Below are 15,745 nucleotides of genomic sequence, written 5' to 3' on the forward strand. Positions count from 1 at the left end.
AGGCTCTTATTTAATGTGGCAAGAACTGTTAAGACCATATTGTTTAAAGGGTGTGAACACACAAAGCTCCTCAGCTGTGTAAAATCCCCAGAGGTTTCGTGTGGCTGGGTGCTCCTGACGCTTGATTCTCTTCTCCTTAGCCTCCCCTGAATATCCAGCCCCAGCTGGCCAAGGAGATTGTGTGCTGACTCCTCTATTTTTACAGTAAGGAATGTCGATAACTTGAGAAAACAGCTTCAATTACACTTCACTGAAATTTACAAACGACCTGGACCGTAAGCATGTTCGAGGCAATGCTCATCACAGCTCTGGCTCTATCTGTGGCATTCAGCAAAACCCTGATGGGCAGGCTGATCCTTGCACGGTTTCCATTTAAACCACATACCTTCCGTACACACCATTCTCAACCCCTTCACCCTGAAGAGTGCTTTGTTTGGCACTGAGATTTTTTTTTTTTTTTCTTCTCCCAATGTCCGGGACCATACGGTTGGGCTAAAGCATTGTCACAGCTGTTTTGTTCAAGCATGCATCGCTCTCAGGCTCCCTTTACCCACTCCTCCTCACAAATGAATATGTTTTTTATGGTTTCTCCTCATAAAATGTAACTTGGACACCAAAAGAATATTATTTTTAAAATAAAGTCTCTTTAAAAGAAAACACTTTCTCCTGAGGAAATCGTTGCTCTCCACCAAAGTTACAAAACAGCAAAAAGTGGCTCAATGTAACCCTGGGGAGACTGAGGTACTTTTGTTTGTTTGTTTGTTTGTTTGTTTGTTTGTTTGAAGCTATTTACAAGCAGGACTGTTGTTCAAACCCTGGTGTCTGGGTCACAAAATCTAAGTGTGTAGGAAAAGCTTCTGTGCCCAAGAGGAGTCTGGCTTGCAACAAGAACACATCAGCAATTGTTCTAAGGTGGAAGACAGCCTCCAGGGAAGAATGGTGTTGAAGAGCTCTCTTCACTATGGCTGTCTCCAAACAAAACCAGTTGCTCAAGATGGCAATCTGTAAGATATCAGAATAAAATAGAAAAAAATATGGCACGAACTAATTTGGATTTCCGCATTCAACTCTTTACTTATCTAGCCAAATGTAAACTGGTCTTTTTCCCATCAGAGTGAACAATCTAGTGAAAGAAAAATGTAAAACAAGCAGGAAAAAAAAAAAGCCTTCAACAGAATTGGCCTTTCGTTAGGGACTAGTGTCTTCTTTCCCCCTGCCTCTCGCCGAGATGGACACACAAGCAGCCACAACCTAACTGAAACCCTTCCACCAATCCTGCCACCAGCCGAGAGTTTAGCTAAAATGCTCATCCCAGTCAAATGGAATTCTGAACAAGTAATGCATGGTTTGGTGCTGTTTACTGGAAATGGGTGAATTATTCCATGATCTAAGTGTTGACCCCTTTAGTTTGCTTTTCCAGCAGCTGTGTTCTTGAGAAAATTGAAAAAAAAAAAAAATACCAGTACAGGAACTGAAGGCGACTGGGAAACACTGTGAGGCACAAAAGTCAAGGGAAAAGTGTTTTTGAACAGTATTGTGTCACTGCAGCAATCTCAGAACCTGCTCTCTCGGTGGAGATTATTATGACTAACGGAAGCCAATCATGCGTGAGTGAGTGAGTGAGCGAGTGATCACCGCAAGGAAGTGTACAATGAAAGACAATTTCAAGTAAGTCATGATGTTATGCTTCCGAAATTAAACTTCCAGTTAAACATGGTGGAGGAAGGAGGGATTTCATTTTACCTCCTCTCTTAAAACTCACTGAAACAGAGAAATGACCAGGCTTCAAACAAAACTACAGAAGCCCCTGCCAAACAGCTCTAAAGCCCAGACTGAGGTGGCAAAGGAGGCTGAGGGCCATACCCTAGGGCTCAGGCAAAATGCCAATTTGCCAAGTGACAGACCCGAAAGACAAATCCGGCATCCTCGACAGGGCTTCGGGTAAGCTTGTGTGGGCAGTGCCCTGCGAAAGGATGCCTGGCCCAGGGGGTGACTGGAGGGAGCTGGAATCAAGTTCTCACTCTATTCCACAAACAGAGATCAACTCTTTTCCAAAATCACACAAAGACAACATCTGCTCACCAAGTACTAGCCAATGGGGTTACTCTCATCCAAAGTGATGCCTTCTTGGAATTCACACAGGGCCCCGGGTGGGCTAGTGACAGCCCTGTGTCCAGTTAGAGACTGAAGATCCAGGAGTCCGACAGGCCATGGATAAAGGGGAGAATGTCTGAGAAGAACCTGATTCCATCTCCTAGAATGACATTCCAGCCCTGGGGGCGGGGGGGGCGGGGTGGAGAAGGGGGTCTCCCTCTAACTGCTAATTCCTTTCCTTGGAAATATATCTTATTTATTTTCAGGCTCCAAGAAGGAGGGTGGCTCTCAGCCAAGTCCCTGAAATAAAAAATAACCAGTTTGTAGATGCTTCTCTCTCTCTAGGCCAGTAGGCATAAAAAGGACACAGGGAAAGCAGGTGAAGAGCATACATCACAAGAATGCTCTCCTAAGGAAACAAATTCCAACTAGCAAGATTTCTAAAGATAAAAACAAAAAAGGAAGCTCTCTCTTTGCCCCTCCCATGCTCATGTTCTGTCTCTCTCTGTCTCTCAATAATAAATAGACGTTAAAAAAAATTTTTTTTTTTTTAAAAGGGGTGCCTTGGTGGCTCAGTCAGTTAAGCATCCAACTTCAGCTCGGGTCATGATCTCGTGGTTTGTGGGTTCGAGCCCCACGTCAGGTTCTGTGCTGACAGCTCAGAGCCTGGAGCCTACTTCAGATTCCATCTCTCCCACTCTCTCTACCCCTCCCCTGCTCATGCTCTGTCTCTCTCTGTCTCTCAATAATAAATAGACATTTTTAAAAAATTTAAAAAAACAAAAACAAAAAAGGAAGCAAGTGTGATGGTTAATTTTATGTGCCAATGTGACTGGGCTAAGAGATGCCCAGATGGCTGGTAAAACATTATTTCTGGGTGTGTCCGTGAGAGTGTTTCCGGGAAAGATTAGCATTTGAATACGTAGACAGGAAGATCCACCCTTACCAGTGTGGGTGGGCATCACCCAGTCTGCTGGGGGCCTGTATAGAACAAAAAGGAGGAGGAAGGAAAAATTTGCTGGTTTTGCTTGAGCTGGGTCATCTATCTTCTCCTGCCCTTGGACATCAGGTCTCCTGGTTCTCGGGCCTTCAGACTGACCAGGAGTTACGTCTCTGGCCCCCTGATCCTTGGGGCTTTCGCTCTCAGACTGAATCACCCACTGGCTTTGCTGGCTCCCAACCCTACAGATGGCAGAAAGTGGGACTTCTTGGCCACCATGGGTCCGTTGGTTCCTGTAATAAATCTCATATAGATCTAGATATCTAGATATAGGTACAATCTCTTATTGATCTGTTTCTCTGGAGAACCCCAACCAATACAGAAAGAAAGAAAAGATTTCAAAAATCGTTAGAAAATCATTACCAAAAGTGAACTAAGTAAATAAGCGCATGTCAAATTTTGACCAACGTTCTTACTTGGACATCCAAAGATGTTCATCAATATTCACTCTCATCAAAATGTAGATCCTCCCACATCCATGCTGCCTTTGGATGTTTTCAATCTTCTGAATTGTGGTCATCAGTCGGATGGGGGAAAAAAATGGTTTCTCAATTTTAATTAGCACTTCTCTGATGATTTGTGAAGTCAGGCATGTTTACATATATTCACTGGTCATTTATATTTGGCTGCCCCTCGAAGTATACTCCTGTGCTGGGAAGAATCCTCAGAAGAAATGTGAATGACATTCTCAATTAGGAAAAAACAGACTCAGTGTTTTTGAGGTCAGACTTTGCTGGAATTTTAGCTGTAGAGTCAGCTTGGTCCTTAGGGACAGACTTACTTTTGAGAAAATCTAGAGGGCCAAATTATGTTATGAGGTTTTCTAAATTTGGGGTCAGCCAAAGGCACGGAAAAGAGAAGAAACAGAATCAAAGAAGTCAGAGAAATCTTACTCAGGGTCAGACAAGACAGTCTGCTAAGCTCAGTGATTGGGATAAAGGGATAAAACCAAAAAAAAACCCCTTCATCTACCAAAGTATCCTTGCTAGTGCCTGAAACTTTGAAAGTTATGATTTGGGGGTTATGCTTTGAATCTCTGAAAGTCCACAATCAACCACAAGGTTTTTAAGTACCTACTATGCACTGAACACTGTCCTAGGCTTTGAGAAAATCAAAAGGCACCATAATTCAGCATGGGTTCTGGATCAAACAAAGGTGAGAACATAGCAGGACTTTTGCTCAGAGTCATGACACCAAGGCTTTTCTTTTCAGAAGCAACTTTATTCTTGCCGGCACCACTCAGTTGGGTTCATACCTGAAGAACTGAGCCCCGAATGCCACGTGGCTTAGTTTCTTATGTATTTTTTACTTCTTTGTCTCCCATATATGGTAACACACCAACATGCAGTTTGATTAAGTGGTTTCATGTTACAAGGTTGTGAGGGATGTTGTCAGGTATGCATATGGCCAGGTTGCCTTCACGTGTTTTTTTGTTTTTCTTTTCTTTTCTTAGGGAGAGGACACAACCACAAGAGAAAATCCTGGCTCAACTAATGACACAGTGAAAAATGATGGTAAAAATGCCCCATTCAAAAAAAATTGTTTTGAAGAAAGAAAAAGAAACCTTTCCTTACCAACTACTTAGTTCCTTGGAATAGTTTGTACAAAGGCAGAATAAATGATCTCTTCTTTTTATTTGCTAGCTTGTAAAAAATAAAAATAACTACTCAGCCCATAGGAAGCTAGGATAAGTAGAAGAAACAAGGTATTTAAACAGTTTTTGCTTTGGACAAAGTCGATGCTCTGCACATATTAATCCAAGGTACCACACTCAAGACTATTTAAGGAAAGGAACCCTTTGCCATCTCCACAAACTCTGAAATAGCCCCAAGTGTGAGGATTTGCATCAGCTCTTGCTGTTATGCAAATCAGAGAGCGGCTGGTAGGGTGGCCCTGTTTATTTTCGTAAATGTGTGGGTAGGGGAGGGAAAGTGGCTGTTTAAAATTCATTTAAAACTTTTAGTTTCAAATTATCGAACTCTGAAAGAAGGGACTTAGATTTCCCCGGAACAAAATAAAACAAAGTTTACTTCTGAAATATGTCAGGCATAAATACACTTAAACAAAACAAAACTCTTTAAAGCCACATTTTTGACTGTTTGAATAAGAGAGTTGAGAATTTTCCTACCAAATGGATAATGTAAGTTCAATTCATCTGCAGACTCAGAACTTATAGGCTCCCATATCAAACCTGCTAGCTCTTTGCCACCACTGTAAAAAGTCATGATTCCCTGACCTCTTCTGGGCCTGACCACTGCTTCTGGAGTTCATATCTGATGCTCTAGGCAACTGTGACTTCCAGAATAGAGTCTTACCTAGGGTTTGTCTCCCACATCTATGACATTCCTCATCCCATCTAGGGTCTAATACCTAGTACTCAATCTTCTTCCAGGGCCCAGGTCACTGCCGAAGGCTCCCATTGGCTGAATTATTAACTGTTAATGCAGATGTACCTCTGAGCCTCTAAATTGCTTCCTCAATGTGTTAGGATCACATAATCGAATCATATTAACTGTCAAGGACTAGTCGTTATGAACGTTAGTATGGAAAAATAAACATACAAGAAGAGCTGAGAAATCAATTAAAAAGCACAACTGTAGGGGCATGTGGGTGGCTCAGTCAGATGAGCATCTGACTTCAGCTCAGGTCATGATCTCAGGGTTCATGAGTTCGAGCCCCACCTCGGGCTTGCTGCTGTCAGCCTGTCAACCTGTCAGTGCAGAGCCCACTTCGGATCCTCTGTCTCCCTCTCTCTGCCCCTAGAGAGAGAGGGAGAGAGAGAGAGGAGAGAGAGAGAGAGAGAGCGAGAGTCCTGCTTGCACTCTCTCAAAAACAGTAAAACATTAAAAAAAAAAAAGAAGCATGACTGGGGGAAACTACCTCTACCAGACTAAATGCTGCTCTACAGCCTGTCTATCTAAAACGGTCTGGAACTGGCACAGGATTAGGCAAACAGACCAGTGGGGTAGAATAAAAAGTCCCCAAAGAGACCTAAGTACATACGGAAGCTTAGTGTGTGATGAAGGAGGCATCTCAAATTGCTGGAGCAAAGAGAGAGAAAACTGGGTACTTAGTGAAAAGAGATAAAAATCTGTATCTCACATCATACATAAGAAAAAACTTGAAAAGGATCAGGAATCCAAATGTAAGCATTTAAATTATATAAATACTAGAGGGCGCCTGGATGACTCAGTCGGTTAAGCATCTGACTCTTGATTTCAGCTCAGGTCATGATCTCATGGTTCATGAGCTGGAGCCCCACACTGGGCTCTGCACCAACAGCACAGAGCCTGTCTGGGCTCTCTCTCTCTCCCTCTCTCTCTCTCTGTCCCTCCTCTGCTCACACTCTCAATCTCTTTCAAAATAAATAACTAAAACATTAATAAATGAATAAATAAATGATATAAATATGAGGAAAAAACATGGGTGAATTCCTCTTTGATCTTGGTACAAGGAAAGTCTTTCTAACCACAACTTACAATTCAGACAAAATGAAAGAAGAGATCAATACATGTGACTACATAAAAATATAAAAACATTTGCATGGCAAAAGCACCATATATACAAAGTCAAAAGACAACCGACACACTGAGAAAAATGTGTGTAACTTATACCATAGACACAGTGCTATACCCTCAATATTTAAAGAATTCTCAGAAAGGAGGGAAATAACCAAAATCAACAGAAGAATGGGAAAAAGACAGGAACAGAAAATTCACTTAAACACATATAGATGGCATTTAAACATGTGAAAAGATATTCAAATAGCTCATAATTAAAGAAACACAAGTTAGAACTACACCATTTCTCACCTATCAGATAAGCAACAATTTTAAAGTATGACAACACATCCTGTTGGCAAGGCTGGGGAAAACAGGCACTGTCATGCATGGCTGGTGGGAATACAAATTGGCACAGCCCTTTGAAAGGGGAACTTGGCAATGACTAACAAAGCAATCCATGGACTTACTTTTCAACTGAGCAATCCCACTTCTAGGAATCTACCCTGAAGATACATCCCCAAAAATACAAAAATACATATGCACAGATTGTTCACTGCAGCATTCTGCAGAAAGAGCTTACGTACCCATCCTCTGGACAACAGTTGTATAAACGATAGTACACTCAGGCCATGGAGTATTATGCAGCTATAAAAAGAATGAAAAGGTTCCTATGAACTGGTGTGGTGTGCTTACTAGGATATATTGTTAAGTGAAAAAAAAGCAAAATGTAAGAGTATCAGTAGGATGCTTCCCTTTGTGGACAAGGAAATAAGAAATTATGCAGGTGTCTTCTCAATAGTGCAGAGAAGAACTAGTGAGATAGAAACAAGGAGTAGGTGGAATGAGTTGGAAAGGATGGGGGAATGAGAACAGGATAGAATGGATGGTAAGGACAGGGGAGTGGCTTTTCTTAGTAAGTCTTTTTATATAGTTTGGACTTTTGGCGACCAGAGTAGTGATTCACTTACTCAGGATATGTAGATAAATAAAATCAGCAAGGATGGGAAAGAGAATCCAATATGGAGTGTGTATCAGTCAGGGTCAAATCAGGAAGTAGAAATCATGCAGTGATTTGAACAGGGAAATTTAATATAAACTCCAACTGTAAAGGTGTAAAGAGAACTCTGAAGAATGCTCTAAGGCGGAGACAGCCTGAGGAATGAACAAACTTGGAAGGGGCCTCTCCCCAAGGGTGAGTGAGATTCAGATCTCACTGGAGAGGGTGTGGTAGATGGAGACATTCAGTGAATGCTAAAAATTAGTGGGTTGCCTGGGCCAGAGCAGCTCCACAGTCACCAAGCAAGCAGGAAATACCCTTCTGGGGTGCAGGCAGGCCGAAGCTGGCAGGAAGGAATTGCAGCCAGGGCCGACAAGCCAAAAGCACTCCCCTGGGGTAGATGTGGCCAGGACAACAGACAGGCACACAGAAGGTGTTGGGCTACTGGAAGCCTACTCACCAGAAGAACAGCATGAGGCCCAGGGTGATGTCCATGTTGGGAGCGCCACAGTGAGGTGGTCACTGGACTGGGGCCAAGGCTGTGAGCTCACCCAGTGACTATGTGGTCTGGACAAGTAGCTGGGGCAGAGCAGCACTGGATTTTTCCACATGCTGCTGGCAGCCATGTGGTAGGAGTGAGGAGATAACAAAACAGCAGCACAGTAGAGCCGGGAGGAGAAGCACCTTTCACCTATAATGTCCCTCCAGTGCCCTTACCTGGGAAATCATAACATCATGCTCTCTGTGAAGGCGAAATGCTTAATTTCCAGCTCCATCATTGCAGCGTAGGTAACAAAGGGTGAATTTAGGTAAGGGACAATATATTAATAACTGGCAAAGAACACAAACAATAAACCTGACTTCACAGTAACAAATTCCAAGCAATGAGTGCACCTAGTGCCCAGATCTGGGTCTCTGAATACCATTCTCCAACAAAAGGAACCAAGGCTTGGTCATGCCATGGCTGAGCAGAGAATGTACAAGATGAGCCTAGAACATCTTGGGGTGCCAGAAAGTAAGTGTTTTAAAACAAATGATGGGAAACATGTCAAAAGGATCGCAGCCAAACTTGAAGGGGCTCTTTTGGCCAAATAGGGGACAATATGAACAAACAAAATAACCAATGATGTGAATACACCCCACAGAATACAGTAGATATCCATGAGTCCATGCCTATATAAATAAATAATTGAGTAAACAGGGAAGAAGAGAAAGCTATTCTTTACAATGAAAGTCTAACTAATACATGTATAAGTAATGATGGAAAAAGAATGCCACCATTTTAAAATACTATAGTAATGACAGTTTTCGGCAGGAATTATCGATGAGTGATAAAAATTCATGGCGAAAGTATTATTAGAAACAGGATATTTACATAGTTGCAAAGTAGTCCCCTAGAAAATACTTACTAATTAAAGAGGAAAATAGTTACTTCATAGTAGGGAAATCTAGCAGATACCACCTTAACCAAATGATCACAGTTAATACCACCAGTCATGTGACAAATCATGTGCCTCTTGGTCTGACCCACGGAGAAGAACACAATATAACTTCCATCGTATTCTTACCAAAAATGCACAACTCCAATTTACTTATGAAGAAACATCAGACAAACCCAAATGAGGGACATTCTGCAAAAATAACGGACTAGGACTTTATTTTAAAGTGTTGAGGTTATGAAAGATGAAAAAAGACTAAGGAATTGTTCTAGATTGAAGCGATGAATCAAGCAAAGTGGCCAAGATGCCAAATGGGAAGAGATGTTCCTCTCAGGGTCGTATGAGTACAGGGCTGGCCACGAAGGAGACCGAGGAGACAGGACAACTGAATACAGCATGTCAGCCTGGGTTAGATCCTGGACATTTATGGAGAAACTGGTGAAATTCACGTAAGGTCTAGGGATTATGTAATAGAATTGTATCAATGTTAATGTCCTGATTTGGGTCATTGTGCTGTGGTTATGTAAGTTTTCACATTTGAGGACTCTGGATATACAGGAAATTTTTTGTACTGTTTGTGCAACACTTTTAAGCTTAAAATTAATTTAAAATAAAAAGTTTAAACGTTTTTAATTAAAAAATATTAAAGGGGTGCCTGGGTGGCTCAGTCGGTTAAGAGTCCGACTTCAGCTCAGGTCATGATCTCGCGGTTCGTGAGTTCAAGTCCCACGTCGGGCTCTGTGCTGATAGCTCGGAGCCTGGAGCCTGCTTTGGATTCTGTGTCTCCCTCTCTCTCTTCCCCTCCCCCACTCACATTCTGCCTCTCTGTCTCTCAAAACTAAATAAAACATTTTAAAAAATATATTAAAGACAGAGGTACCTGGGTAGCTCAGTAGGTCGAGCAACCAACACTTGATTTCGGCTGAGGTCATGATCCCAGGGTCATGGGATTGAACCTTGCATTGGGCTCCTCACAGAGCACGGAATCTCTCTCTCTCTCTCTCTCCCTCTCTCTCTCTTTTTTTTTCCTGCCCCTCACCCCCACTCACATTCTCTCTCTCTTCCTAAAAATAAAGAAGAAAGAAAGAAAGAAAGAAAGAAAGAAAGAAAGAAAGAAAGAAAGAAAGAAAGAGAAAGAGAGAGAGAGGGAGGGAGGGAGGAAGGAAGGAAGGAAGGAGGGAAGGAAGGAAGGAAGGAAGGAAGGAAGGAAGGAAGGAAGGAAGGAAGGAAGGAAGAAAAACTTAAAGGAACCAACAAGGAAGGGTGCAGGCTGCTGGTGAAGAGAGCCTAGCATAATGTCACATATGGGAGCACTTAATAAATCAGGAAATGATAATGTGCGGTAAAAGCATGGGCTTTGGAACCATCCACATGTGAGCTCAGTTCTGACCTTGTTACTTATTAGTTGTGTGATGTCCTAATCTTCCTAAATCTCAGTTTACTCATATGTAAAGTAGGCTGCCATAATAATACCTACTCTATATGATTGCTTTTGATTATTTACATTCCTATCTCTATTATGATTATATTCAATAAACAATATTTGTAGAGAACTTACCTTATAGAATTCTCAGTAGTTGTTAGTGAGGTTATGATCAGCCCCACCAACAACTAGATTATTCCTTGTGAGCAACTAAACGCTGCACACTAAAGGTCCCCTTTAAGACGACTCAGATACCCCATAGACAGTGTCTATAAGGTTTTGATGTACCTGACTGTAAGTAAATCCAATACACGAAATGTTAAACTTATAAAATGGATACATAATAAGTGACTATTTTTATGATGACATGATTCACAGGGCCTTTTTTTTTTTGGAGCAAATAGCATTTGGTTTACTTTTAATTTTGTAGAAGCAGGTCTATGACATAAAGCAGTTATTTGTACACTGCCTTAAGCAAACTGAGAAAGGGCCACTGCTGAATGGCCTACGGGTGGGGAGAATCTGGCTCACTAATAAGCCTTAAAGGTTGACTCTTTCAAAGGGGTAAAGAGAAGCCAAACTCCCCAGCTTGTCTTTTCTAAGCAGATTCTGAACTACTTAAATGTGATGACATAAATCAAATATTTGAGGTTAAGGATTGCTTGTAGATTCATGCTTTCTCCTTGAATCCATTTTTGAGGTAACTCCAGCATAAATACTGGAGAAGCACAGAAGAAGGTTGAAAATGGCTAAACGTACTCTATTCAGGGCTATTTCAGTGCTAAGTCAAACACTGAAACGTCTGGTGTTTCTAGTAATACATTTATTTTATGAAAAGGATATAAGATCAAGAGGCTTCTGTGGCAACTGCTCCATAAGTAAATAAGGGGTGCAAATCATCATGAGGTATGCCAATCTGCTGTCTTCCAAGTATTTCCAATAATCCTTTAAGTCTAGGAACAAAAGTTAAATTCCTGAATAAATTCTCTTATCTTTAAAATCTGCTCCAAAGTTTCAGAAACCCTAGCTTTTGAATATTAACCAAAAGGAGTTTCCATCCAGTCATCTGGAAACTTTTGCTCAAATTCATGCTAACTTTAACCAAGTTGTTGTAATCGTTCACTGACCCCTTGTTAATTCCTAAGCACTGTGGCCGGGGCCACACTGGTTGCTCTAAAGCGTCTTCATCTCTGAGTCTCATCCAACAGTGCTCCCTTCACTACCTTATGTTGCTAAGATCTAGTATATTTAGAACAAGTGTCATCGAAACCCTTATGCTGGTGTCTCCACCCCCATCCAGTCCCCACCCTGTCCTTCAGCCTTTGTACAAATACTCTCTCCTTCAAGATTCTCCCCTTCACTTGGATGCTCAATCTCATACCCTGATCAGTAAATGTACCATTTACTTTTCTGGTCTTCTTTCAAAATAACATAGGCCTCCCTTATGCTTTCCCTGAATATTTTCTGTACAATTAGCTCTACACTTACTGTTTCCCTGCCTGAATCACTGGCTTATTGTTTAAACCTGCTATCTATCCTCACATCTCCACAGAAATAGCTAGGTTATTAACATCTGTCTTCTCTGTCTCCGTCACTTCTGCCTTTGGTGAACACATCGGGCTCAATCCTAACTCGAAACCTTTACTCCTCTTGTGGCCCCACCCGAGGTCTTTCCTCTTCTTCATTTATCTCACTCCTACCCATCTTTAAAATTTTTTTCAAGTTTAATTTTGAGAGAGACAGAGAGAGCGAGCAAGGGAGGGGCAGACAGAGAGGAAGGGAGAGAGGGAGAGAGAGAACCCAAAGCAGGCTCCGTGCTGTCAGCACAGAGTCCGATGCGGGGCTCAAACTCACGAACCACGAGATCATGTCCTGAGCTGAAACCAAGAGTCAGATGCTTAACCGACTGAGCCACCCAAGCACCCCTACTCCTACCCATCTTTAAAGGTCCAGCTTGAGCCCCTTTGCATCTGTGAAGTCTCACCAGAATCTCTCTTCTCTGAATTCTTGTAATACTGTCAGTAGAACCCATTGCATCCCAGAGGTGCACCTGAATTGTGCTTCGGGGAGCTACACAGTCCGCACCACATGCAGTCTTGCCTAGCTGTTCTTTCTTGGCCAAGGTGTGAGTATATATGCTTCATCATGCCCCTTGGACTCTGTCTCCCAGGAATGCAAATCTGGAATGGAGTGACTGAAGGAGAAAATGGATGGAACTAAACCAGCCAGGCTCTAAAGTCCTGGTAAGCCTGTGTCCTAGTGCACCCCCTGGATCCTGGGAGGTACAAGATTTGGATGGACTTGGCTCTTCACATTTCCTTCGTTTCTGTGAGCTGCACATTTTTCCCCCTTAAGCTGGCCAGAGTAAATATTTCTCCCTTACATCCAAATAAACTCTCCTGTTGCCTTTTATTACTGTTTAATTTGAGGAGAAAGGGGCTAAGTAAGTCTTGTGAACCAATGAGAGAGAAAGTTTCTTAAGGACAGAAACACTGTCTTATGACTCTATGTATCTTACATAAATATTTAACAACTCAACTGCATGGCAATAATATATGAAAATCCTCATCTATAAACAAAGAAACAGGAATAGCCCCCTGAGATCATCTGCATGACTCCATGTTGCAGTTGAAGATCATGCATTCACTCCATAAGCACATTCTGAGTACCAACTATTAACCAAGCACTAAGTTAGGGACAGGAGTCGTGTGCAAGATGAAAAAGACAAAAGACAGGGCACCTTCCCCGGCTCTTCCACTTTGCAGTTTAACTTGTGTCTTATACAATGATACTACCTATTATTAATTTGTACTTCTGAAGCATTTTCAAATACAACACATCATTTGTTATTCCGATTAGATCCGTGGGAAAGCTGCTGTTCGGTCATGTGACCAAGATCAAAACCAGGGCTACAATGAGAAGACAAGTCCCTTGTTTTACAGTGATATTCCTTCCCTCTCCCCCACAATGAGAAACATTTCCTTCAGGACACAATTAAATGCTGGTACGATATTTTATTTAATTCCCACATTACATCCAACTCATAGGTTATTCCTTTGTTGTACAAGATAAAGGTAGTTTCTGAGTTTTTGCTAGAGGAAAACAACAAAAGTACTAGCTGACTAGCAAATATTTCTGTAGTGGACACCAGTGCATTGCATCAGGCTATCCTGTGATAATAACACCAGTCAAGATACACACAGTTCCTGCCCTCACTGGGTTTATGGTCTTGTGGGAGAACAGGTAAGTTCCATATATGGGATAGGTGACAGGATGAGAATACAGCACATACTGAAGTTCCTAAACTTTTTATGTTCACAAAGAATCTGAACTGAATTTCTCAGTCTTTGTCAATCATTTGTATCTTGACTGAAACTGATCAGCCTTGGTTGTTCCCTTATTTCAGAGCCAATGTCCCTTCATCTACACAGTATCGCCTCTCTCCAATTTCTCCCCTTTCTTATTTATGGTCTGCCTTCCAAATTCTGAATTTCTAAAGAGATCCCCAACACCTTTCTGACCCATGGGGCATTCATAAAGATCTTGATGGACTGTCAGCAGTCCTCAGAGCTCCATAGAAGATTTGCTTTCAACTTTTTGAAAGCAGAAAGTTGTCTCTGTTATATTGTCAATGCTCTAGGACAGGACTAGGGGGTCAAGAGTCAAAGGGTACACCATGGAATTTCTTATTTAGGAATGCATTTTTGGCAAGCAGCATTTCTGAATATGCCCACCTGCTGTTTTGCTTCTAGGGTCAACAGAAGTATATTAAAGTTTTCAACTTTCTTCAAAACGCTTGCCATGAAATTGACTTAATGAAAGGAATAACAATAGTAGCAGCAAGTTACAAAGCAAAACTAGGCTAGGACAGGTCTATTGAAAGAGTAGTTGATGGGATGCCTGGGTGGCTCAGTCAGTTGAGCATCCGACTTCGGCTCAGGTCATGATCTCACAGTCTGTGAGTTCGAGCCCCGCGTCCGGCTCTGTGCTGACAGCTCGGAGCCTGGAGCCTGCTTCGGATTCTGTGTCTCCCTCTGTCTCTGACCCTCCCCTCCTCATGCTCTGTCTCTTTCTCTCAAAAATGAATAAACCTTTAAAAAAAATGTTTAAAAAAGAAAGGGCAGTTGATACAAAGACTGGATTTTCTACCAGTTGAGAGTCCACATTTGCCAATTACTAAGATGTACAACTTTCTGGACAATCTTAAAGATGCTACTGTCAACTATATTTTTGAAAAAGCAATCTGTACAGGGTGTCATCTTCATGTACAGTTACTGCGAATGTAGGCCGACTGGGGCACTGCTAGGATGGTTTGCGAGGGAGAGGAGTAAGAGCATTAAGAGATTCTACACTCAGTACATTCCCAAACTGGCAGGTGAGAGAGATCTGAAAGACTACAAAATGTAGAATGAGGTCAAGCACTGATTTAAAAGTCTATGTATTTCTTTGATCATAATACCTAGCACTTGTTCAGAGAATTTGCTCATGTTAATTACTCCTCACAGCCTCATTCTATAATAGCAACAGCTGCATATTGTCTTCATTGGTGAAGATGCATTAAAAGGGAGTGAAAAAATTGTTCATATCTGTAAAGGAAGTGGAGGCAGAACTGGTTTCTAAATCTTAGACCATTATTAAAAGCTCCAGCTATGAGAAAAGATAAACCCAGGTTCAAATTCAACTTCTGTCATTTAACAGCTATGTGACCCTAGGTAAGCCACTTACTTCCCATGTCTCAGGTTCTTCGTCTGTTAAAAAAGAGTATGTGGGGGCACCTGGGTGGCTCAGTCAGTTGAGCATCTGACTTCAGCTCAGGTCATGATCTCGTGGTTTGAGGGTTTGAGCCCCACATTGGGCTCTGTGCTGACAGCTCAGAGCCTGGACCCTGCTTCAGATTCTGTGTGCCCCTCTCTCTCTGCCCCTTCCTTGCTCATACTCTGTCTCTCTCTCTCTCTCTCAAAAATAAACATTAATTTTTTTTTAAAATATGTGATTGATTGCAAAAATGGGCCCAACTGTGCAGCACTGCCTATACCCATGCCTTTTGCCATGATGTTTTCCAGTGCTTCCCCCCCTCCAAGGGATGGGGTGCAGAATTCCGCGTCCTTACATTCGGCTACATGACTTGCTTTGACCAATGAGATGTTAACAGACGCACTGCAGACAGAAGGTTGAAATGGATTTATGCAATCAGGCTTGTTCAGAGCTTGCAGCTCTGTAATCACCACCAGAACATGCCCAGCCCAGCCCACTGGAGGATAAGAGACAAATGGAGGAGCTGCATTGCCC

General features: G+C 42.0%; 2 protein-coding genes across 2 annotated transcripts in view; one reads left to right on the plus strand and one right to left on the minus strand.

Moving 5' to 3' along the window:
* AIG1 (androgen induced 1) overlaps positions 1-4,671 on the plus strand; it is a 319,775-nt gene extending 315,104 nt beyond the window's left edge. The window contains exon 5 of the mRNA XM_058735501.1: positions 4,548-4,671. Coding sequence (XP_058591484.1) covers positions 4,548-4,599 — 52 coding nt within the window. The 3' untranslated portion in view covers positions 4,600-4,671. The remainder of the gene's footprint in view (positions 1-4,547) is intronic.
* Positions 4,672-10,847: 6,176 nt separating this feature from the next.
* ADAT2 (adenosine deaminase tRNA specific 2) overlaps positions 10,848-15,745 on the minus strand; it is a 49,369-nt gene continuing 44,471 nt past the window's right edge. Inside the window, exon 6 of the mRNA XM_058735509.1 lies at positions 10,848-11,409. Coding sequence (XP_058591492.1) covers positions 11,285-11,409 — 125 coding nt within the window. The 3' untranslated portion in view covers positions 10,848-11,284. The remainder of the gene's footprint in view (positions 11,410-15,745) is intronic.

This window comes from Neofelis nebulosa, chromosome 6 (assembly GCF_028018385.1).
Source record: "Neofelis nebulosa isolate mNeoNeb1 chromosome 6, mNeoNeb1.pri, whole genome shotgun sequence".
Lineage (NCBI taxonomy): Eukaryota > Metazoa > Chordata > Mammalia > Carnivora > Felidae > Neofelis > Neofelis nebulosa.